The 23,084-nt window shown below is 40.7% G+C and overlaps 2 protein-coding genes across 3 annotated transcripts; both read left to right on the top strand.

Moving 5' to 3' along the window:
* The first annotated feature begins 1,500 nt into the window (after window positions 1-1,500).
* crp (cropped) lies at window positions 1,501-16,103 on the top strand. Its single transcript, XM_066744301.1, has 5 exons — window positions 1,501-1,656; window positions 2,107-2,257; window positions 3,021-3,286; window positions 3,378-3,841; window positions 3,950-16,103. The coding sequence occupies exons 1-5, from the start codon at window positions 1,501-1,503 to the stop codon at window positions 4,284-4,286; spliced, it is 1,374 nt and encodes a 457-aa protein (XP_066600398.1). The 3' UTR covers window positions 4,287-16,103.
* Window positions 16,104-16,504: 401 nt separating this feature from the next.
* Window positions 16,505-21,448, top strand: LOC136783845 (TBC1 domain family member 13). 2 transcript variants are annotated; one of them, XM_066744160.1, is made up of 10 exons: window positions 16,505-16,868; window positions 16,937-17,010; window positions 17,106-17,231; window positions 17,313-17,466; window positions 17,531-17,687; window positions 17,877-18,078; window positions 18,153-18,354; window positions 18,452-18,574; window positions 18,652-18,709; window positions 18,785-21,448. In XM_066744160.1, the coding sequence occupies exons 1-10, from the start codon at window positions 16,831-16,833 to the stop codon at window positions 18,860-18,862; spliced, it is 1,212 nt and encodes a 403-aa protein (XP_066600257.1). In that variant the 5' UTR covers window positions 16,505-16,830; the 3' UTR covers window positions 18,863-21,448. The 2 variants fall into 2 exon arrangements, with proteins under 2 accessions (XP_066600257.1, XP_066600258.1); XM_066744161.1 differs by having other exon boundaries at window positions 17,880-18,078; window positions 18,785-21,447.
* The last annotated feature ends 1,636 nt before the right edge of the window (window positions 21,449-23,084 follow it).

Genomic DNA, 23,084 nt, shown 5'->3' with positions numbered 1-23,084 from the left:
TAAAATACGAAAATGCTCAGGATCAAAATACACCAGCCGCCAATCTTTTTCCATACTTTTAATCCCTCTACCAGTCGAACGATCCAGCGAGTAAGAGCGTTAGAAATTTCGTTTTGGCCCATAAAAGCACGAAGCAAATATCACGGCATTTTGTGGAATCGTCGTTTGTATAATTCATCGTTCACTTTTTATTATTATTGAATTTCCATGCCACTCGCCACCAGTTAATGCTCCTCATGAATATTGATGGGGTCTGTAATGCGATACGCGTCATTCGTTGTGCTCTCCGAGTGCTATTTTTAGCAGTTTCCAAAGGCGAGAAGAGAGTTTTAAAGGGCAGGGGGACGAGGGAGTAGTGGCAGAGCAGCAGGATAGGAGAGCGAAAGGGTTTTTGCTGGCTGCTTTTAGAAGAGGGGGGGGGGGGTGGTGGTGGTGGTATTTAACAGGGGGAGGAAAGTATTCCGAAGAAGAGGACGCGAGGATGAAGCAGCAGCAGCAGCACGCAAGTTGCATCTGTTTCGTGTTGGCCAGCTGTCGGCAGGTGCAGACCGTGCACACCCGGTACCCGTTACCTGCCACGCAGTATCAATTGACTCTTTTGTTTTGGGCCGCTGCTCCCCGGCAACCTGTCCCTCTGACTTTTACTACGTTGTAGTAAGATAGTAACCAAGCGTGTGCCTCGCGTAAACCCACCACCATCGCCATCGTGCGTGCGTGCGTCCCCATCACCTGATCGAGCAACCACGCGACGTCCCCGTATCCTATAAGTGCGTTATTTTACCAAGTTGGTGTGTGTTTCGATAAAAAACAAACTCCTTTCCACCGCTTTTCCCGACTTCCTACCGTATATATTATATTATACGTACCGACCACGTGTCCCTCTCGTAAAACCACTGACCTTCTTGCATACATTAAAATCCTTCATTAACAGCGTCGCATAATTCGACGATTAATTTCAACAACGATTCAATCTCTCTCTCTATCTCGCGCGCGCACTGTTCTTTGGCATTGCAGGAAATTGCATTGTAACGAAGCAGAGTCTCTTACGAGATTTTTATCCATTACGGTTTAATAGCGCACTTAAATGACTCGTGGAGAGTCTTTTTGCCTGAAAACAATCAGAGCGGACGTCTCCGTGAATAGGCATATTTGGAGTATGAGTGTAGCGAGATGACGATTTGATACCGAGTACGTGTGTTGGTGGAAGGATAGGTCGCCGATATACAGGGTGTTACGAAATGAATGCAACAATTTTAAGCAGGGTGTTTCTGAGGTTTGTTGGATTGTACGTGTACAGTCTCGTGACGTCACAGGTTAAAATGGAAAAATTGTGAAAATACACTAATTTTCAAACGGCTGTAACTCGGGAAATACTGCATCGATTCTAACGAGATTCGCACGGATGCAATTTGGCAAGGTTAGGGAAGAATTTTTCATAGAAATTGCAAATTTTTTTGTTACACCCTGTACATTAAAAAAAAGGGGTGGGGGTGACGCTCAATGGATCTCGAGGAGTCAGCGCGGTCCTTGAGGCGGCGGTGCAAACAGGAAGTCCTTTTCCGCGTGTGGGCTCGACACGCGCAAATAAAAGTCGGAAACACCTGTACACCTTGTACCATTTCGCTCCCGATCCTCGTAGTTCGATCGAACGAGAATGTGGGCCAACTTTAACGCACGAGCTCTCGAAACTTCTTACGGAGAGGCTTCCTTCCCTCTTCCTCCATTCGAGAAAATTCTCACTCCGATGAATTCTCCGTTTCGACGCAAATCTTAGGGCCACGAGCGGTATTCTCGATTGTCTCTCCAGAGTTTCAGCATCAAAATGTTGCAATTTGAAAATTCACTACAAAACCACGATCTTTTCACGAATAACCTATATCGACTCTTTATTTCTACGAGAAAAATCAAATAGAAAGTTACGCTATTGCACGGACACATAGCTAGTCTTCAGTCTCTTACGTAATGATAAAACATTGCAAACTAGTGCAATAATTCCTCGTCTCGATATTTGCGTTATATACCATTGAAAGAGTTTTAATTTTTTCACAACTATAGTATCTCGATCCACAGGCAAATTAATAATTAATTTATTTCACTTGTTCACAGGCCGCTATACTACAGCAGACCGCCGAGTACATCTATCAGCTGGAACAGGAGAAGACGCAACTGCTATCGCAGAATTGCCAGTTGAAACGTTTGGTGAACCAGCACGAGGGTGGCGATGTACCTATCAAGAAGCGCAAAGCAGAGACCCAAGGTAATGCACCTTACGTGGATGATGGTAAACGGTACACTGTACTGTTATTATTATCGCAGAGTACCATTTCTTACAAACTTATGTGGTGGTCATTGGGGAATAGGTTAATCACAGCATAATTACAGTTTTCTCCGCGGACTAATTACGGGTGGTAGATAGAAAACGGAAAGCAACTTACGTACCGCGAGCATCACTATCGAAACTTGCTTTCGTTCACTCTCCTCCATTCCTCTCGGTTCCTCCGCCAATTAAACTTTCAGATTATCAAGAGTCCGGACTTGTTTGCTCTTTTGCGTCTGTGTTATTACTTTGCGGCCGTTCCTAACGAGCGGATTAAAGGAACCCCAGAGATCCCCGTGGGTCCAACATCTCGCGAAACTTTTTCCAAAGTATCTCTCCTATTCGGACAATTTGGCTTCCTCCATAAATTACCCTCCTCCCTCGTCGTTATTGTTCGCGTAACCGTATGGCTAAATTAAGATACCTCTGGCAACTCGAGCATTAATCCGCAAAACTTTTGCAATATTGGCCCTATCGTCGAACGAATCGTGCATTCACGAATGAAGGAGGGAATACCGTGATCTCTTCTGGGTGGAGAAACGAAGGAAGACGTTGGAAAAATTGTGGAAAAAAAAGGAGCGAATTTCTTTGTTATATTCCATGGAGTAGTTGGTCCAGGTGACGCGAAACGAGGGGAGAGACGCAAATAATTATAAAAGAGGCTGTATTAAATGTTATTTTTTTGGTCACATCTTTTATCCAGGTGTGGTAGTGAGCCTACCGATGCACGTGAGCGAGAGCGGTGACGAGGGATTGGGCAGTATGTCACCGGAACCATTGTCGGTGATCACTGTGACCACAGAGGGACATTCCGTTGTGAGCGGCGAGGTATCCGAGCTGAGGCGGCAGCTCGAGAGAGAACGTCACACGAGAATGCAGCTGGAGAAACAATTGAGAGCGGCCATTCAGAGCCAATTGTATCCCGAGAGATTTCGTGAGAATCAGCTGATCGCCTATCAGCCGCACGAGGTTCGTATTATCGTTTTGTTCTTGGGAAATGGGATGATGGTGGGTGGTACCTGCGGCAAAACGTGGCTGAAAGAAAACTTTGAAATTGCAGGTAATCGAGCACACGGATAACGTGATGGCCCAGGAGACCGAGGATGCGGTAGCGTCGCTGCAAGTGGTGTCCGTAGTGTCCATACCACCGGTAGGCTCGACCCAGACTGTCGAAACGTCGAGCCCGGAGCCAAGTTCGCCTCCTCTGTCGCCCCAGGTAGCGGATATCGTACCGGAAGACATGAAGGAGGACGAGTCTAGAGCGAGCACACCGAAGCTCGTGGCCTTCGGCCAGACTCAAGTGTTCTCCGGTATCGAGGAAGCCACGACCGCCGACTCCTTCTCCTCGTCGAGTCGCGTCACGTACGCCTCCTCCACGACGGAATTTAAGGGCGACTTCAAGTCCTCGCCCCAATACATCACGGCGAGTCCCACCAGGCCATTCTCACCGGCCACGGAGCCGCAGCGACTGCCCAGCGTACTGGAAGCCGCCATGAAGGCAGAACCAAAGGTCGAAGTTGAAAGGTACGTTGAAAAGAGTCTCTTTCCTGCTACGCTTACGCGCGTGTGCGTTTCGTGGAGCTTAAAAGTGGGAATGGGAGGCTTGACGAATTGTTGAATTTGCAAAAACAGGTTACCATCGCCGTCGAACTCGCTGGACGACGGGACGCCCCAAGCGCGTCTCTACCTCGCAAATACATCCCGGCAGAACCTGGAGACCATCGTCGAAGCGATACGCCATCTGGAGGGCGACCACCTGTTCAGCGACGAGCCAGCCCAGGACGTGCCCCTGGCACTGACGAATAAACCCACCGGCTCACCAGGAGTCAAGTCCTCGTCGACCACCGCGACCTCACCGTCGACGGCGAAACAACGGCTGCTGCAGGCCGACGTCAGCAATTATCTACAGTTCCATTCGCAGCCACAGACGCAGCAGCGACCCGGCGTCATCGTCGTCAAGCACTCGTGATCGACGAAGCAGTGAACGATGCAGCAACAGCACAAGAAGCATCAGCAGCCGCCAACCATTGGAAGGAACCGACGACCTGGCTTCATACTGCACGCTCCCAAGAAGAGGACCGCCTCGTACGAACGGCCGAAAGCTCGTCTTCCGATGCCCAATAACAATCATCGAATGGTCGAATCGTCGAATCGTCAAAGATCGTTTCGTGCTAGTCGTGCGGAATACGCAATCTCCTAACCTTCGTCCGACCTTCGCCGCACACGACACAGACGCGACGAGAGCTCGTCGTCCTCTCTCCCACTACGAAGCTGTGCTGCTGTCACGCGCTGTTCGCCATCAGAGAGTGGCGGCATCGTGGAAACGTAAACATCAGCTGTCTATCGAATGGCATCTGTCCCTTCTTCTTGTACTACACTTCTTGTAAATATGTCACACACTCCACCACCACACCATCACCACCAGTTCCAAAAGAAACCTCCCCCTTTCCCGAGTCTACCTCGTCCCAATCCCGTAGTTTCCTTCCGCGGAGGGAGACGATGTCAAAACTGTCCCCCATCTTCTCGGCCTCCTCCTCTCATCCTCCCTTTCCATCTCCCCCCTCCACCCTCCTTGCGAGCCCAGACTGAGCGAAAGTCGACGGATGCGTTTCTCCATCTGCGAGAGGGGCTCAACCTTTTTTCTAGGCTTAAGCGCGATCAAGCAAGTACTACCACGATAATATTCCTAGCTATTACGGCTGCGTATGTTGTATGTATATGCATATATATGTAGTATATACAAATTTATAAATAAAGAGTACACGTATGTAACGACACGCCTCGAAACTTTCGTTAGCGCGTGTTTTTACGTACGTGTATCGACCTTCTTTTTTATTATATTAAAACGGAAGCAAAGAAGTAATGCACTGACGACGCGAGGAGAGATCAATAGGACGACCGATGTTTTTCTTCTTTTATATCTCTCTCTCTTTTTTTCTTTCTCGTTTTTCCATTTTTCCTTTTGCGTTTTTCGTCTTCGATACCCAACGAGATCTTACCGCGATTAAGATCCAACGCAGCGTAGAAAGGCGGCAAGAACAGGCTTGATGAAAACGCAGATTATAGAGATACGCGCGTGCTTAATATTTGACACACATTAAGAAGGTGCGCTGTGAGACTCGATTGAAATTTTGTATATTGAACGAGTGAGTGGGAGATTTGTGCGCGCTAATGTCGCGCGCGCGCACGGTCCGTCTTGAAAAGAGTTTGTCTCTCGTGGAATTTCGTTTAATCTGTGCCAAATATCGAGTAATCGGAGTTTGGTTCCTTTGTATATATTAGTGCCAGTGCAACCCGGTCGATCAATCGACGTCGATACCAGCGACGAAACGTTCTCCCTCTCCACTCTCCCGGCTTTTAGCCCCGCTAATACTTCTCTACCCTACTTCTACTTTTACACACACAGACACAACTACACACACGTGTATTCTCTCATACCATCCAAACTACCCTCGTTTGTTCATATCAATGTACACGAAACGAATGAGAGCATTCGACGTTTTTAATATAGTATTTGTTTAAAATATATAGGACTGGTAGAAAGCTCGTGATGCAACGAGTGTCAAACAAAGACTTACTATTTGTAATAATTATTAATGCTTCTCAAAGGTAGAAAACTGCTTGTTAGCTCGAAGGAGAGACAGGGGGGGGGGGGAGAAAGGAATAGAGAGTGAGAGAGAGAGAGAGAAAAGGGTGGTTGAAAGAGCGACTGCGTCCGTATGCGTGAAAGCCATTCTGATTAATCGACCACAGAATAACGGGGCTGATATGCGTTTGTTTTTTAGCTTATGCGTGTCTCTATATTGCATTAGACATTTTTCTTTTCGATACGCGGCTCATGAATTATTTTTGCCGATAACCTACAGACCAATTACAATACATTAATCGATCCTTTCGATCGCTATATTATACTATTATTACTACTTTTCCACAATGACGTTGATCGATATACGAGAGAGCGACATCAGCTTAAAATTTAAATAGGTATGCCTAAGAGAAATTAACCTTAAGTATTGATTAAGCACCGTAAGCATAGGCAGAATACAATTAAGACTTTAGTTTAAACTTTCTAGAGTATTTAGGTATGTACGTAGGAATTGTTAGCCAAGTATGGATTGAAGATACAACCACGCGTTAATAATATTGTCTATCGGTATGATTAATGTGACGCTATTCAGTAATTGTATTGTGTGTGTATATATATATACTATTATAACTTAGCGATGTTGCATACATTATATCTGCGGTTAAATAGGCAGCAGCGTTCCAAGGATGCCGAGGAACAATATCATCATAGGGTTTTTCGTACGTCTTTCGTAAATTTTCCGAAGGTAATGGTGTGAATGCTGTATGTAGTGCGTATGCTTGAGAGAAATCGAGAATGCATCGTCGATGCGCCACGAACAAAGCTTAACATTGACATTCCTCGCGCGCGTGCGAATTTTTTTTTCTCCTTATATTATATATCTGTCGGTAAGAAGAAAAAGTTCCAGCCCGATTCGATATTAATCTTTGCTCCTTGGATGTCCAACATCAATTAAAATTACTAATCGCGAAACGTACAAAAGGCTCGAAGAAAGTGCGCAGAGAGACGACCTCCGCGTTTGTGACTACGCGCGTCTGAAATCATAAACTTTGTATCGCCAATTTTCAGACACGCGTCGGGCACACGCGGATCTATTTGTACGAAATTGTACAAAGGCCTAAACTAATTTCAACTATATTGTAAGAGAGAGAGAGAGAGAGAGAGAGAGATTTAATTTTCTGTATGTGCGTAAGTGTGTGTGCGCTCGTGTGACTGAGAATCCGATATCGGATGGCGTGTGTATGCGAGAGAAACAAACAGACAGACAAACGCAGAATAGTGTAGTATATCGTAGCTTCTTATCATTACTCGTTTCGTAAATTTTCTATTCGTAACTAGTGTTCGGTGAAAGCAGTTTGAACCTATGCATTTTTTTATTTCTATATATTCTCGTTCTTATTCTTCTGCAGCAATACACAGAGATCCGATTATTCTTTCCGACTATTTTTGAAACCAGACGAATGCGTTTGGGATATTGTTCAACGAAGATTATTCGTTTCACGCTTCACGTACACAAATTAAGGAATGAGTAAGCTTTAGGCGCTTCCAGGTAGTACACGGAATAGTGCAAATTTTCATACAATGTATACGAAAGTGTTGTCGCGCATGTGCGCGCATACATCGCGACATTATTATCGAGGAAAAAGAAATCTTTTTTATTTGCTCCTTTTTCCTCCTCTTATTCTTTTTATTAAATATCCAAACCTTCCTCCAAAAGGAATACTTTGTTTTGTGTTAATGAATAAAGATTCGCAAACTTTTCTTTGTTATAAATATATAAATATATATATATATACATATATATATATATATATATTACCAAGTATTTTTATTCCCACGGAGTCTCCGTGTGCTCCTCTCGTTCGTAGGATTCGCATAGGACGCGCCGAGAAGGACAAATTTGACACGTCCAATTTTTTTCTAAGCTAGTAGTCAAGTTTTGACGTTTAGTTTTTATTATCGTATAAGTACGTCCAGCGATTTTTTTCCTCTTAGGGATCCACCAGATCGTAATCTCGTCGTTTGAAGCACACCCTGAGGTTTTCCTACCCTTTGCTCCTTCTGTCCATCGACCACGTTGGAGCGCAAAAGGATAAAAACTAACGTATCTCTCCGAATTACCACGTAGGATTACGTTCTTGTCTTAATTGAAAACGCTTAAGCGACCAAAATTATTTAGCAAAAAAGCGAGTATGTGTAATTAGCTCTAGCTATATAATCTTATTAATTTATTTCGTAGGGGAGATATTTTTACTTTGTTTATAAGTTGATGTTCCTTCTACTTACGTAATTCTAAAGACGTCTTTTTTGTGAAATTAGTTTTCGGGAGTGTAAATATACACGCGTATACAGAGTGAGCCACCGCGTGCGAGACGCCTCGATATCTCCGTATTTATCCAAATTGGATCGAAATGCTAGAAAACCAAGCGAAACGGTTTCAAGCTGTGCATCTGGCAGTGGAAATCATTTTTTTTCTTCGAGGCCATAGTTTTTTTCATTTCAAGGTCATTGCAATTTTTAACTAAAACACCCTGTATAACACAATATTATACATATTCTTGCAGTTTATCTCGAGAACTTTCCAAAACACTCGATAAACTTATCGTTTCGTTAGGTCGTCCGCTAGATATTTTCATTTGAAATTGCACATACGTGCGTGTATTTGTCTATGAAGTAGTCAGTGTATGAGCGGCCGCTATGCACACCACTGGGCCGTCGCTCCTCACCTACTCGCGATGTCAAATTGACATAGCTAGCGAACAAATGGATGAAACAATAGTGAGTTGATAATGTAGAAGTTTTGGAAAGCTCCCGAGATAATCTCTGCTAGACTCGTAAAAGAAAATATCTATATATATGGTGCTCCATTGAAGAAAACATAGATGACCTTGAAAAGCAAAAAAATGTGACCTTGGGAAAAGAATGATTACCATTGCTACACGTGTGCCTTCAAACTACTCGAATTGGTCTCGTAGAATTTTCATTCGATTTTAATAGCTACGAAGATATATATATATATATATTCAGGAGCCTCACCCTGTAATACATATATATATATATATATATTATATTTACGTGCACACACTATCAGCGTTCTTTTCCTAATCAAATAAACGTTACACTTGACAGGGCGCGCGCGCGCTAAGCCACGTGCAATCTGTTAATCGATCGGCCATTGTTACTAGTTTTATTTATCAGTGCGAACGCTTCCTTATAAGTTACGATTATCATTATTTTATATCTCGTGTCGCGTGCAACTCGACGGGCGAGCGAAATTGACATAAATTTTTCATCTCGACCCTTCCCCTTTCGAGTTCTGTTCGTGGAAATTGACGGATCGTTCGACTGCGCTAAAGATTTCGTAAGTTTTTATAGAAAACGAAAAAAGAAAGAAAGAATAGTCGAGTCGAAGCAAGAATCCATCGGATAATCTTGCCACTCGGTGACGCAACTCTCGATCTATCGATCGGTACGACTTTTTTATCGTTGACTTTACATAAATATTATAAATATATACATAAATTATATATAAATATAAATATATATATAAATAAAAGGACACACAAACAAACCAGAAAAAACAATACCTCCTATAGCTTCTCCACAGTTTTATGGAAAAGATTGTACTAATGGGACACGAAAAATTCACGGCAAAATAATTCATATATACACAGGACGCATGATGACGATGAAAGAGAGCGATTATTGCGATTGGAATGCATCGTGTTGGGAGATCCTCGTGTTTACGTCGATTTGGATCTGTATGACAGAAAGAGAGAGGGGGGGGGGGGGGGTAAAAAGTGTGCAAGAGTGCGAGAAAGATGTAAAACGTTTAAAATACGATTGTAAATGCTTAGGTAGGAAGTAATTAAGAAAATGACGAGCTATACTTTAAACATGGCAAATGGCAATTGGCATGCAGGAGATTTGTAATTGCCTCGACGAATTTAAAGCTGCCCATCCTGAACGAAGAGAAGAGAGCGTCCGTCTTGATCTCCCTTTTCTACCCAATTTTCACACAATTTCCCATGAACATAAGAGGCCAATTTTTTTTTAAAGTGGCCTTGCCTTCGTGACCCGAGTCTCTTCGTGCTCTTCAAGGATGCTACGATATATATATATATATATATAGCAGCCGCGTTCGATTTGACAAAAGTTTAAATCTCTTCGAGTCTCCCGCATCCAGTCGCCACGGGCTTTGACAGTGAAACGTGCGTTTAGAGGATAGACATACAGCACGTATATATATATATATATATATATATATATATAGTAGTTGGGATATCTGTGTGTATGGGGAACGCGCGTTTCGATCGCTGCGGATACGAATGTTCGAGTGAAAGAAAATGAGAGAGAGAGAATTTTGCTAACGAAACATAACTGTAACGATTGAGCCAATGAAAAACGCAGGTTCCAAATTATTCAATTGTATTAGGAACAGAACTGAGTAGAGTTTGCGACACGGGCGTGCGAATCGTGTGCTAGAACGTAGGCAGAATTTTTCAAACGTGCGTATGGATACATATATATATATATATATATAAGTTTACGTGATTTGTAGAACGGTGATGTTGTCTGATTTTTCATATCATTTATTTTTCCTTTTTCAACTTTTTCTCTGAAAAAAAAGAAAAAAAAATACATTTCTTTTGTTCAATTCTTAAGAAAGACTATAGACACTCTTGACTTTTTCCTTTTTCTTTGTCTTCTTCTACCACGCGTCTTCATCACGACGGATTCGCGAGTTTCACGCATTACGATCCGTTTAATCTTATTTTCTATAATTGATATTCAGAGACGGTCGTCGCTCAGTGGTGGTGACCAAGCTTCGGTTTGTTTCGATGGATCGTCAGTGGGGGAAATGCCAGCTATTCAGCAAACCGTCAATCAACTACGACCCGTCGCTATAATAATCCATATCCAACTAAATTTCACGTCAATGCCAACGCTCATTCCTATCCATCATTTTCTCATTTCCAAGTATTACACATGGTACTCTGGTATTTTTCGTTGGCCTCATCAGCTAAGCGATATATATATACTGCTTTTCCAAGTTGGACATACACGTATTTTTAGTTCTTTTTCTAATTAATCGACGACTTCTGTCGACGGCCAAATTGCTCTCGGAGAAGTCAATTTTTCAATGCAATTTCGTGGGATCTGCATATAACGAAAAAGTGAGAAAAATTTGAAAAAAAAAGGAGGAAAGAAAATATTATTAGTACCATAACGTGCTATGATTTTATGGAGCAAAAAAGTTCCTCGTTAAATGCAACGTTCGCTTTGGTGCTTCGTATATCGTCGATGGTCAACGAAGTTATTCGCGGAACGAAGGAAATATTTCAGGGAGCGAGAGGAAACACTGATGAGAGTATATGCATACCTCGGGAGAACAGACTGCCATTGTGACTCGAATGTATTCGCTTCTGATAATTACATATATATATATGTAAAAGGAAGAAATCGATGATGGAAAGTTTATAGGGTGAGGGGGAGAGAGAGAGAGAGAGAGAGAGAGAGAGAGAATTTGCATGCATGTACGCGTAAAAATTAAATGTACCGAGCCGCTGCTGATAAGCTCACCATTTTTAGAGCGTATTCTAGATGCGTAAGTGCGCAAGTGTGAGTGTGACTCGATAATCGTTCCGATCGTCCATTCTCATGCAAGGAGTTTCATGGATTTTTACAGAGTATTTACACAGTGATAAAAGAAACGTTAAATCCTCCCATCGAACAGTTCCCACGTGTTCCTTTGCTACGCGTTTCTCATGGGCGAAGAGGAGGAGAACCACGCGAAACCATAAATCATGAATCGAGAGTCGAAAGGAGTTTTGTAAAGCTTTTGAAACTTTATCGTAAAAATCTTCGGTACCGCGTGGATTTTGCGAGGGAGCAGTGGCGAATTTTCAATGGCATAATCGAACGCGAAGAGAAAATTCACGAAAGCACCTTGTTACACATGGCAATAAATATTGCCCGGAGGAAAGTACGAGAGAGATTTTTTGCAAAAGATAACGAAATGTATCGAAAGGAGTCTTTGAGTACACACACGCACTTTCAACCGAGAGATCTGTAAGCTCAAATGTTTTATTTCCTTTTCCAAAGTGAAATTGTGTGGGGCGAAGTATACATGACAAGTGCTTTCTTACGTTTGCGAATGAGTGAGTTGGCGAACGAATGAGTGAGAGAGAGAGAGAGGTAATTGGCGAAAAAGTGGAAAAACTTTTGATCGACAGGACCTGTACGTATGCGCGCATTTCTCTTCTGTTTCCTCGATTTCTCCGTTTACCTTAGGTTTTTTATGCGCGCATATGTATATATATATATATATATATATATATATATATAAACAGCTCCTTCGTCGAGTAGCGAGTTGGCAGGAAAAAGGCTGACACACACGAGTATATAGGAGGGAGGGGGAAAACATAATTCTCTGTGATGTATTTATATATAACTTGATTGTGTAATTACATTATTATTGATAATTACGAATATGATTTACCGATGCATTAACTAAGTATACATATATACATATAACGATTGAGCGTACCATTTAAACTTAGAATAAAGGGAAGAAAAGAAAAGAAAAGTGAAAAATGTATGTGTGAGCGACGTATGCGTGTGTGCGAGTGGACCCCTCGTTCTTCGAGTACTATTTGCGTTGTATGTGTTGTTTGTAAGGTTCGGTGCGTTCTACGTTCTTGCAGACGAGGAGAACGCAACAACGGCGACACGTATGTAATACTTTGAGAGATTCGCCGCTGCTGGTGTATTGTAAGTATATATATATATTTATATATATATATATATCGGCTGCTAAAAATAGAACGGAATCGCGTGGGGGGTGTGCGGATTACCGTAGACCGGAAGTGACGCGCCCTGCCCAATGGCTTTTCTTCGCGAAATTGCCGATCACCCTCGCCCCCGTCATCGGCGCACCTAAGACCGTCAAAGTTGGATAGCAAGGAAATCACCGAGATTCTAATGATATTCCACGTTGCATTTGTCTAAACCGGTGGAAAGGGATGTAAAAGGCGAGACTTTGCATTTCGTTCGCCAACGCAGCGTTTGACGATTTTAGACGCGACGAATCCGACCGATATTTGCTCTCCTACACATATACACGTGTATACATGTATCCAGGCTCTCTCCGGGGAGGAGGGGAAGCGCGGAACGTGACTGTGTGCGAGACGAATCTCTCCAACGTCCTTTCTCGTTTTTTCCACCTTACTTGGATTGTACGTATATCACACCTTTTCTATGATCGCACACTGGCAGCCTCCGAGTCAGAGCCCCGATTCGCCCAGACTGTGCGTTTAAGGCTGACCTACGACGACCTCTCGCGCGTCGAGCAGACTCGCGCGTGCACGGAGATCTTCCATACATTTTTATAGCGTTAAAACTATCGTGCTATTGGCATTTTAAAGTAGAGAGAATTTTTACCCTTTCAAATATATCGCTTGATCGAGATTCCCGGCGATCGAGGCTCTGCTAGGCTGGCAATCTCTCGTTTTGTATAAATTTTTATACCCTGCTACGTGAGGTTTTTCTAAAAAAAAAATTTAAAAAAACAATTTACAAATGTGACAATGACGAGAGGTGGGGGGAGAGTTTTTCGAATCGCAGCCACACGCTCCTTCGGTCGGTCGATATTAATGGTCCTTGTCACCTACACGTATGTGCTAGGTATGACGCGGACGCAAGGGTTGAGAGATAGAGAGAGAGAGAGAGAGCACGTAGGTAGGTTTAGAGATGGAGAGAATTAATGTACTTGAAAGGGGAGTGTATTTGTGTGTGTGTGTGTGTGTGTGTGTGTATGCGAGAGATGACAGAACGATAGAGCAAATGTGGTACTACTCGTCGACTAAGCATCGTAATAATTATTGGGAGAGCATCAGTTGCATTCCGATTAGTGTGGAAAATTTTGGTCTTCTTCAAAATTAGCTTTCTTCCACTCTCTCCGGTAAGACCCAGCAACTGTTTCGCTTGTGGCTCAACGTCCTTTAGCCTTTTAATCTTTGTAAAACATTCTTGCAATAATAATAATAATAATAGTAATAATAATAGTATTTTATAACGTTACCGAGCCTCTTTTCTACTTTATAAATTATTGTATCACGATAATCGATGAAAATCAGGGCTGCAAGCGACAGATTGGGCAGATTCATAATTCATCGAGCGTGTGCGTGATGCGCGCAAAAGGAGAGTGGGAAAAATCGAAAACCGGGCTGGCATTGGTCAAGAAGCTCCGTGCTCCACTCGATAGGAATCTAAATTTCTAAAATAAACAAGATTCAAATCTCTAATAGTGATATACTATATTCGCGTTGATGAAAAAAATTCGATAGAAATGCGAGAAAAAAGGAACCTATGGTAAAAGGAAATAGGTGATATCATGTAATTGATAAGGTAAAGTAGCGAAACGTTACATTGAATTAGTCGAAAATAATTGTATGGGGAAGTATTGTAACGAAGAATGAGATTCTCTAAATAGTTAAGCGAGTAATAGATGAATATGCGGTTGAGCTATTGTATATGAGACGTTTCGTTCGTTCGTTCGTTTGAGAGTTCATTGATGCACGGAGCTCGAAAAATGGCGGTTATGCCAGATCGAAGGGAAGTCCTTACACTACGTATATTTGCATACTGCTTCGCCGTTGAAAGAAACAAAAAGAAGAAAAAAAAAACAATGAAACATTATTATATACTTAAAGCAAGGAATTACTAGACGATCGCATTAACGAATAAAAACAAATTAAAGAAGAAAAGAACTCTGCGGTGGTTCGCATGAAAATCTACCAAGCGTTCCAAGACCAAAATGCATTTTCTAAATTACCCATGTGGCTATATTTTCAATTTCCTTTAACGGTTCCAATAATGATTTTCCGAGCGATGTTGGCAAACGTTTCAAAACGCTCCAAACTCGCTCCAGCGTGAATGGATATATATAGCAACTGTGGAAGAGAGTAAATATTTACTAACTTTTTTTCTCAGAGGGTATACCGTATATGTGTATATGCATTTATACTTATGTGAATGTATGTCTACGATATACGTTTACGTAACGTATACAAATATATACATGTGTAAATACACTCGTTGTATCGTTATACATTGTTCTCTTGTAAATCACAGAGGTGGATTTTTTTCAACTATAAACTTTTGGTATTTTCTCCTGCAAGCTCGAATCTCCTTCGGGTCCCAAGTCTTGGAATGTGTGGTGCATTATTCTAGATACTACTCTGTACGTTTACACTGTATTTACAAGCAACATGAACAGCTAATAAGGAATAGACGACTATTTCTTTTCTTTCTCGTCGTCTTTCGTTCATTCTTTCAAATATTTCCATCCTGCGCACTTTGTATATTTTTCAGTAATCAATGATAGAAGTGGTGTGTAATTAAGATCGGTAATAATTATCACTAATATTTAATTATGTATTGTTAACAAATTAAGTTTTTTTTTGTTTCTGTTTCGTCATGCACCGATATAATAGCAATAGCAACGATCGTTTCGACGATCGTTGTAGTTGTTGATACAACGATGCGACCTGATTCACACGAGTTCTCATCATCCGCCATTTCTTCTACACTTCATCCTCGTACCTCTCGTATCCGTCTTCTTTTTCTTCTTCGTCTTCGTCTTCGTCTTTTCTCCCATTTCCTCAGTCAAATCGTAAAGCTCACACTCTCTTCTTCCTATCGTTATTAATTTTTTTGTACCGTCAAACAATATTTCTAGCGTTCCTGGAAATTATTTTTTGTTCCTTTTTATTTGTTACCCGCGCACTTTATTTCTCTTTAAAGATTCACACACAAAACTCGAAAATATGATCTACACGAGTATCAAGTTGCATCGTTTCTCTTTTTAAGATCATTATCGTTATTAATGGTAATATTATTATAGTAAAACCTTGCGAAACTGTCGACGTTGGTAAGCAATCGATCGATTTCTTAGGAGCTAGAGAGGCAAGGGATTGCGTCAAGAGAAGTACAAATTATTTAAAAAGAAACGAAGAAAGAACAAATGGTAATTGTGCGAAAAATTAAAACATACGAGAATGAAATAATGTGACCAATAATGAAAGAGGTGTAATGTCTGATTTAAGTTCCGCTTTATATTCCTTAACTTTCATTATATTTTTACTTGTAATATTATTTCGAAATACCTTGAATACAAAAATTAATAAACAATGTTACTTGCGACTTGCAAATTCATTCACCATGTACCCAGTATCTTATATGTAGTTCTGCCTGTCTTAATTGAAAAGCAAAAGTTTATGCATCTTTATTCGTTAAACATTAACTTTAATATTATCGTGTTGATTTTGAACCGAGTAGTATTTAATGTTCCTTATATTGTTCTTCGAGAAAAGTTTTCTAATCAAGGAGTTAGTGTACCATTATAATTGGAAATATTTTTAGAAGATTTGTACGTAAACGTATAAAATTGTTTAAAAATTCAGATCTTTTGTAATTTTTTCGATGGTAAAGCCTCTTTCGGTGAACGGACGAACTACGTGTTTGAATTTAAATTAGTTTGACTCTTTTGCCGCTAAATGGCGCCACTGTCGAAACATATGATATAATGGCTGCTGGCGTAAACCATAAATTATAGCTCTTTCGGAGTTCTTTCTTCCGCAGACCGGAGTTTTAACTTTAACATATGTTTAGGATGTCATGATTACTGAATACTTTATGTGCTAATCTGAACTGATAAGAGCAAAGACAATAATTTAATTATTATAATTGATATCATTAGGAAAAATAGAATCAGTCCTAGCCATATGAGTAATAAAGATGGCGGTGTTCATAGCTGTCAATTCGGTACTTTACTGAGAACGATGGATGAAAAAAATATCTCGGAGTGTGCTCGTACGCCTACCAATTATTGATAAGATATTAAAATTTCTAATAGTAAACATTTATGCCACACTCAACCATCATGAGTATATTGCGAAAAAGGTAAATTTTCTTTTTACTTTTATTCTTTATTACATTATATCTAATATATGTTATACTTATGATTTAAGATTAAATGATTTCAAAGAAGTCTTAAGCTCGGATGATATCGATATGACAAATCTTCGTCGCTTATGTTTTAGAGGTAAGTAATTTATATTATTTATTGTCTTGTCTAAAGTTTATTTTTAAATTGTGTACATAACATTTTATTATTCCGTGTTAATAATTTTTACTTAGGCATACCGGACGAAGGAGGTCTGAGATCATTATGCTGGAAGCTGTTGCTAAGTTATCTACCTTTGGCTAAAGTAAGCTGGTCTGAAACTTTAAGACGCAAGAGAGAATTATACAAGACATTTATTGGTATTGTACATAAATTTAATAAATTGTTATTAAGTCCTCTGAAAAAATATTTAAATATTAATATTACAATTTTTTTATTAGATGATCTCATTGTTATGCCAGGAGAAGGTAATAACGATGGAGAAAGGGTAGATGTGACTTTACACGATCATCCATTAAACTTGAATCCTGACAGTAAATGGCAAACATACTTCAAAGATAACGAGGTTCTCTTACAAATTGATAAGGATGTGAGGTAAAGTTGAAAGTAAACAAAAAAAAAAGAGCATTTTATTAATTGCTTACCAAATACTCTGTAGGAGATTGTGCCCAGATATATCATTTTTTCAACAAGGTACGGAATATCCATGTAAAGCGATTGTAAATGTTAGTGGACATAAACGTTTACACCATAGAGTGCAGCACACAGTTTTAAGAAGTGCCAATGTTGAGAGGAAAGGTCTTGGTATAACTAAGGTAACTAAATAAAATTAGAGATACAATTTACAATTTAATATTTTATTAGAAAAAATTAAATATCAAATTCATATTGCTTGCAATTGTTGTTGTTTAAATGGAAAGCAGCAGGTATAGTGCTAAACTTTCTAATTTTTAAACAAAAACATTTATAAGCTAAATAATAATGAGATTATGACAAATTATGTGCAGATAGCCGTATCAGTCAGAAAAGCTGCTGAAGATTATGCTCCATTGGCTGAAGGAGGGGAAGCTCATTGGGAAGTCTTAGAACGAATTCTTTTTATTTATGCAAAGCTTAATCCAGGCCAGGGCTATGTACAAGGAATGAATGAAATAGTTGGTCCAATTTATCATGCATTTGCCTGTGATCCAGATCAGACATGGAGAGGTTATTAACAATTTCATTCTTCCCATAGCACATTTATCTTTGTTTATACTACTCAGCAATCTTTCCTTTTGTAGAACATGCTGAAGCGGACACGTTTTTTTGCTTTACCAATCTAATGGGAGAGATACGAGATTTTTTTATAAAATCCCTTGATGAAGCTGAGTTTGGAATTAATTCGATGATGAACAAGCTAACCGCTCAAGTTAAAAGTAACGATCACGAGATTTGGCTGCGTTTACACCAACAAGAGCTCTGTCCACAATATTATAGTTTTCGGTAAAATCAAAAAATTTAAGAACAAAAAACTTGCAGAAAGTTAGCAGTAAACCCAGTCGATAAATATGTTTGATGAATTCACTGTTTTTTCCACTAGATGGCTCACCTTGCTTCTCTCACAAGAATTTCCACTGCCGGACGTCATGAGAATTTGGGATTCCCTCTTTGCCGATGAGAATAGATTTTGCTTTTTGATACATATTTGCTGTGCCATGATACTGTAAGTAAAAATTTTAAATTGAAAGAGGAATAAAATCGGGGTTTCTACAGTTAAAATCAATACGATCGATATTTCAGATTGCTAAGGGATCAACTACTGGCAGGAGATTTTGCAACCAACGTCAAATTACTACAGGTACAATTTTAAGTCGTTTGTTCATTGAATAATATTAATCACGAATCGATTAAATTTTATTTCATTGTATTTTAGAATTTCCCTTATATGGATATTCAAATTGTTTTGTCAAAAGCGGCAGCGTTGGCAGGCAAGAGCTTAAATTCTCCTTAATAGAAAGGCATTTGCATTTTCTTGACAGTAGGATAAAACCAACAAAACTTTTGGTGCTACAGCAGTTCCAACTATCAAATGGCTTAATAATCGTACATTTAAATAAGTTGATCAAATCGATATTAAGACTCTATTCTAAGCTACGCATTATTATGCGAGCTGTCAATAATAATAAAAATATCAAATTATCATACGTCTTACGACGACGTAATACGAGATTATAAGATTGTTTGGTCTGAAAAGTGAGATTTAACTGTATCTCATTGTTAAGAACGCGCTTTAAACAGTAATAAAACTTGAGTCGAGTCGAGTCGAAACAATTTTTACGAATAGACTAATGACATTTGTATCTTATAACGATTAGGCTGTATCGGTACACGCAATAAGTACATTATCCATTCGATAGAGCTATGTTTTATAACTTTATTTTTCTAATGATCTACTTAGCTTTATCTATGTTTATATAATAAATATTCTTATATTTACAAAAGTAGTGTATACAAATTTAATAAATCCCAATTTTATCCTTTCGTTCTACCAAGTTATCAGGCAGGCATTAGTAGTTTACTAAACAATCGCAATTTATATCTTGAATCTGATTCGAAGAAACCAGACGACGATTGACAATTAAACTAATAAAGCCTACAGAGTAAGTAGCACATGAACTGAAAAAAGCGAGTTTCTAAAATTCATGTCTCTCGTCTCTCAAACAATCGTCGAAGCAGACGTACGGAATACAAATCAAAGCTTGTTCAATCATTAACGTGTATCCGTGTATCAATCTGCATGAACAATAGATTCTGACTATCGCGTAAACTAGAATTTTTTAGGCGAGCTCGTGTTGGAAGTAGCTTAGACTAGGAACACGTGTGTATGTGTGTGGTAAGGTGGAATGAGAGGAAGGGACGACACCTACGTGTTACGCAAATCGCGCGAAATGCTCGGCGGAAATGATCGCTGATTTATGCAGCATTGTATTATATAGAGTGCAGAGAGGAGGTAGGATAGGCGCGTGTGTAAATATATACAAACATATATATATATATATACGTATGTGTGTATATGAATCGTCGCTCGGTTCCTAAGATTTTTGCAAGCGGCGGCATTCTTCAACGGCTGGTTTTCAATCCCGCGCGATGAGACTATATCATTCGCCAGTACGATCACGTATATACAACACACGCACAATCGGCACAGTCGGTGTGCATCGCGCTTTCAGGACCGTGGCGAATCGCGGCCCCTCTCCCAAGCAGCAAAGGACCCGGTAGTGTCTCTGCTTTGCTCCGCTTTTGCCCTCGCTCGACGCACCCCCGAAAAACGAGCATAAAAATGTCTGAGGATGCAAGGTCCCTGGAAGGAACGCGTGGGCGGACATTTATAGCGGTTGATTGCTTGATTTATAATCGCAGTCGCGCCCTCCGGGATTCACTTTCATAACTGTTGGGCCATAGTTAAACCCGCGCTCCTCACCCTCTTCCATCTTGAATTTTCTTCGGAAAGGTGAATGAAGGAGGGGGAGGGGGGGAGTACAAAAAATAAGCAATAACGCCAATCAAACTCTGATTAGAAGCGGCATTGCAGTATTTCAAGGATTCGGACAAAAACTGCATCCACCATAAAAACGCCCAGTCGTTAAAACAAAAGCCTTGAAGAAATTTACGCGAGTCTGCTAGTCTCTTTGCGCTGCGCATCGGCTAATCAGAAATCGCGCTTTTTACGAGCAAACTAAAGCTAACGAGTCATCAGAACTCCACTCCCCCTCCCCCTATATACTGTCTTTTTCTTTTCTTCCATTTCACTCTTGCTGCAGTATTTGATCTTCTGCAATCACGAAGAGCTTTTCTTTCATTAAACGTACATCTCTTCACCTAACCTCAATTTTTCCTGAGTTCTTTTTCGTTTACCCATATAGCACTCACACACAAACACACGGTTGGAGATACATTCCTAAGACGTTGCCGAACTCGATGTAACCCGTTGCATGGCGTTAATACAGGTTTTTGTGACGCTATGCTTGCAATTTGAGTAGTTCTGGAAAAGACGCTGCTTCGTGATACATCCTTCCGCCGCCGCGGCGCTCACGTTGAATTGGGAATATCTGTGTCGTCCGCAAAGCTATAAAGTCCTGAAGTTGACGAATGTGCTAAGGATGTGCAACGGAAGATGACTGGCAGATTGTTCGCCAGTGTGCTCAGCGGTGGTCTTCGTTCAGCAAAGAATGATCGATTCTGACTTTCGAGCAACGCGCTCTGGCACGCCTCTCGGAAACTCCTATAAAGATTCCTACAGCCGGAACCCACAATTTCAAATAGCACATCACTGATGATCTATGGAGCGAACTATGAAATTTAGAATGTCGATTGGAGGAGTCATAGCTGTAAAGCGAAATTACAAGAGAGTAAAAGCTGTCGAGCAGGGCTCGTGCGGCAAAGGTAACGAAGTTTCAAAGTACAAATCCGGATCGTAAGTGGGGATGATAGGCTGTTTTTTACGCCGGAATCTTTGAACGATAAAAATTAGGACGGAAAGGTCGATGGTGGTCCAGCATATCGGTGTAGGACTATTATAAAAGATCGTAATCACACACACATTTATTTGTATCCCTCGGTACACTGACTAGAACGAGAAGCGAGATATCTACCTACTAACCTGTCGTTTCTTTCATTGTATGCAGCAGTGAAACGTCACGACGTTACAAGTCGGTTTGGCTTGTCGCGCACGTCGTCCATTACATAATAGCAGACTCGCAGTGCTGCCATCTGAACAGTCTCGATTGTAGATAATCGATCGATAGGCATCTACACCGACAACCGTTCGTTCTTTAATCGATACGATCCAGCTGCGTCAGAAGAAATCTTTGTTTCTTCCACAGTCGTCTTCTCGCCGCCAATATTCTCCTGTATAGCTTCGATAGCGTCGTCGTATTCCCTTCAGCGAGACAAACTCACAAATTACAACATCACATTCATGCAAATATATATACAATATATATCTACCCATCTTTCGTTTACCAAACTCGAGAGCTTAACGGTTAATACCAGTTAATCCCAAAAAATATAACATATGAACAAAGCGCGCGTGGCTTCGACAAAAATTAAAAAATTAATTTATTTAAAACTTTTCTTCAAGAATCTGACGTAAGGAATATTCTTAATAAAAAAAGCATTATTTGACGACAATAAAAAGATATTGTAAGGATGAAATTCAACAGTTTTTAAGGAGAGACTCGAACCGTTTGGAGTTATTTATTATCGACCTTCCGACTCGCATGAACGTGCCTAGTATTAATCTTAAGCGCGCGTCAATAATAATCACGCATCTTATGATCCCGGCATCCACTCCTTCCTCCTCTTCATCTTCCTCTCAATGAGAAAACTCGTCCCGGGCACACGACAAGTTTGAGCGATGATCGCACGCGAGTCTTTCTAACCACGTGTAAATCGATCGTTCGAGGAACGATATTCGTCATGATGCCACGAAGAATGCTCTTACCTTTTTTTTGTTCCCTCATCAACACCGTGCGCTGACCAGTACGGCCGGGTTTCGAGGAATAAATAACTCTGGTGTATATACGGTGAAAAATAGAATATTTTTGTTTATATTTTGGTGGAGACGTGCGAGCGGTGTATAAGCAGAAACGATGGAAGGTTAGTTTTTTGTCAATGACAGAGGAAAGTGGTAGAATCCTTGGAGAGCACAGGGGAATGGTGGAATAAAATGTATCCGGGGCGCGATAACGAAATCCTCACCCTTTTGGGTGCCCCCTAAAGTTTAGCGATCTCTAATGAACTGGTAGTCCGTTAGTTAGCCAGCCGGCAGGGTTTGCGTGCTGCATACGAGTCGCTTATACATATATATATATATATATATATATCCACATAGACGTACACGTAGTATTAATACAGCTTTAGCGAGCGAGAGAACGAACGAACGAACCGACGAACGAGAGGGGCTTTAAATGCAGCAGAGTGGCTACGTACACGTAGATACAAATAAATCCCGTTAGCCGTCCTGTGCTTCTGTGCTTCCACAGCACGGTGCGAGGCCGGTAAAGCCGAATTTTCGCAGCTCGCTCGATTCGCATCTGTGAATATTTGCCCGTAGCTATATGTAGTATTACGTGACGAATATCTCTTCTCTCATAAGCTTCACTGTTCTCTGCCTTTAATATTCCAAAGATACCCACAAAACCCTTCCTCTATAATTCTCCTATACCTCTCTC

This window comes from Prorops nasuta, unplaced genomic scaffold (genome assembly GCF_024137725.1).
Source record: "Prorops nasuta isolate Cenicafe-Biocafe unplaced genomic scaffold, Cenicafe_Pnas_1.2 PNAS00038, whole genome shotgun sequence".
In the NCBI taxonomy this organism is placed as follows: domain Eukaryota; kingdom Metazoa; phylum Arthropoda; class Insecta; order Hymenoptera; family Bethylidae; genus Prorops; species Prorops nasuta.
Note: the sequence above shows the minus strand (reverse complement) of the source record. Positions and strands in the feature narration are given on the sequence as shown.

Bases quoted from the DNA above. Each gene is read 5' to 3' on its own strand.
- crp (XM_066744301.1), top strand. From the start codon at position 1,501: ATGGATCTCGAGGAGTCAGCGCGGTCCTTGAGGCGGCGGTGCAAACAG. The intron at 2,258-3,020 runs GTAATGCACCTT...TCTTTTATCCAG, and splicing joins GCGCAAAGCAGAGACCCAAG to GTGTGGTAGTGAGCCTACCG. The intron at 3,287-3,377 runs GTTCGTATTATC...TTGAAATTGCAG, and splicing joins TCGCCTATCAGCCGCACGAG to GTAATCGAGCACACGGATAA.
- LOC136783845 (XM_066744160.1), top strand. From the start codon at position 16,831: ATGCCACACTCAACCATCATGAGTATATTGCGAAAAAG. The intron at 18,355-18,451 runs GTAAAATCAAAA...TTTTTCCACTAG, and splicing joins CCACAATATTATAGTTTTCG to ATGGCTCACCTTGCTTCTCT. The intron at 18,710-18,784 runs GTACAATTTTAA...ATTGTATTTTAG, and splicing joins CCAACGTCAAATTACTACAG to AATTTCCCTTATATGGATAT.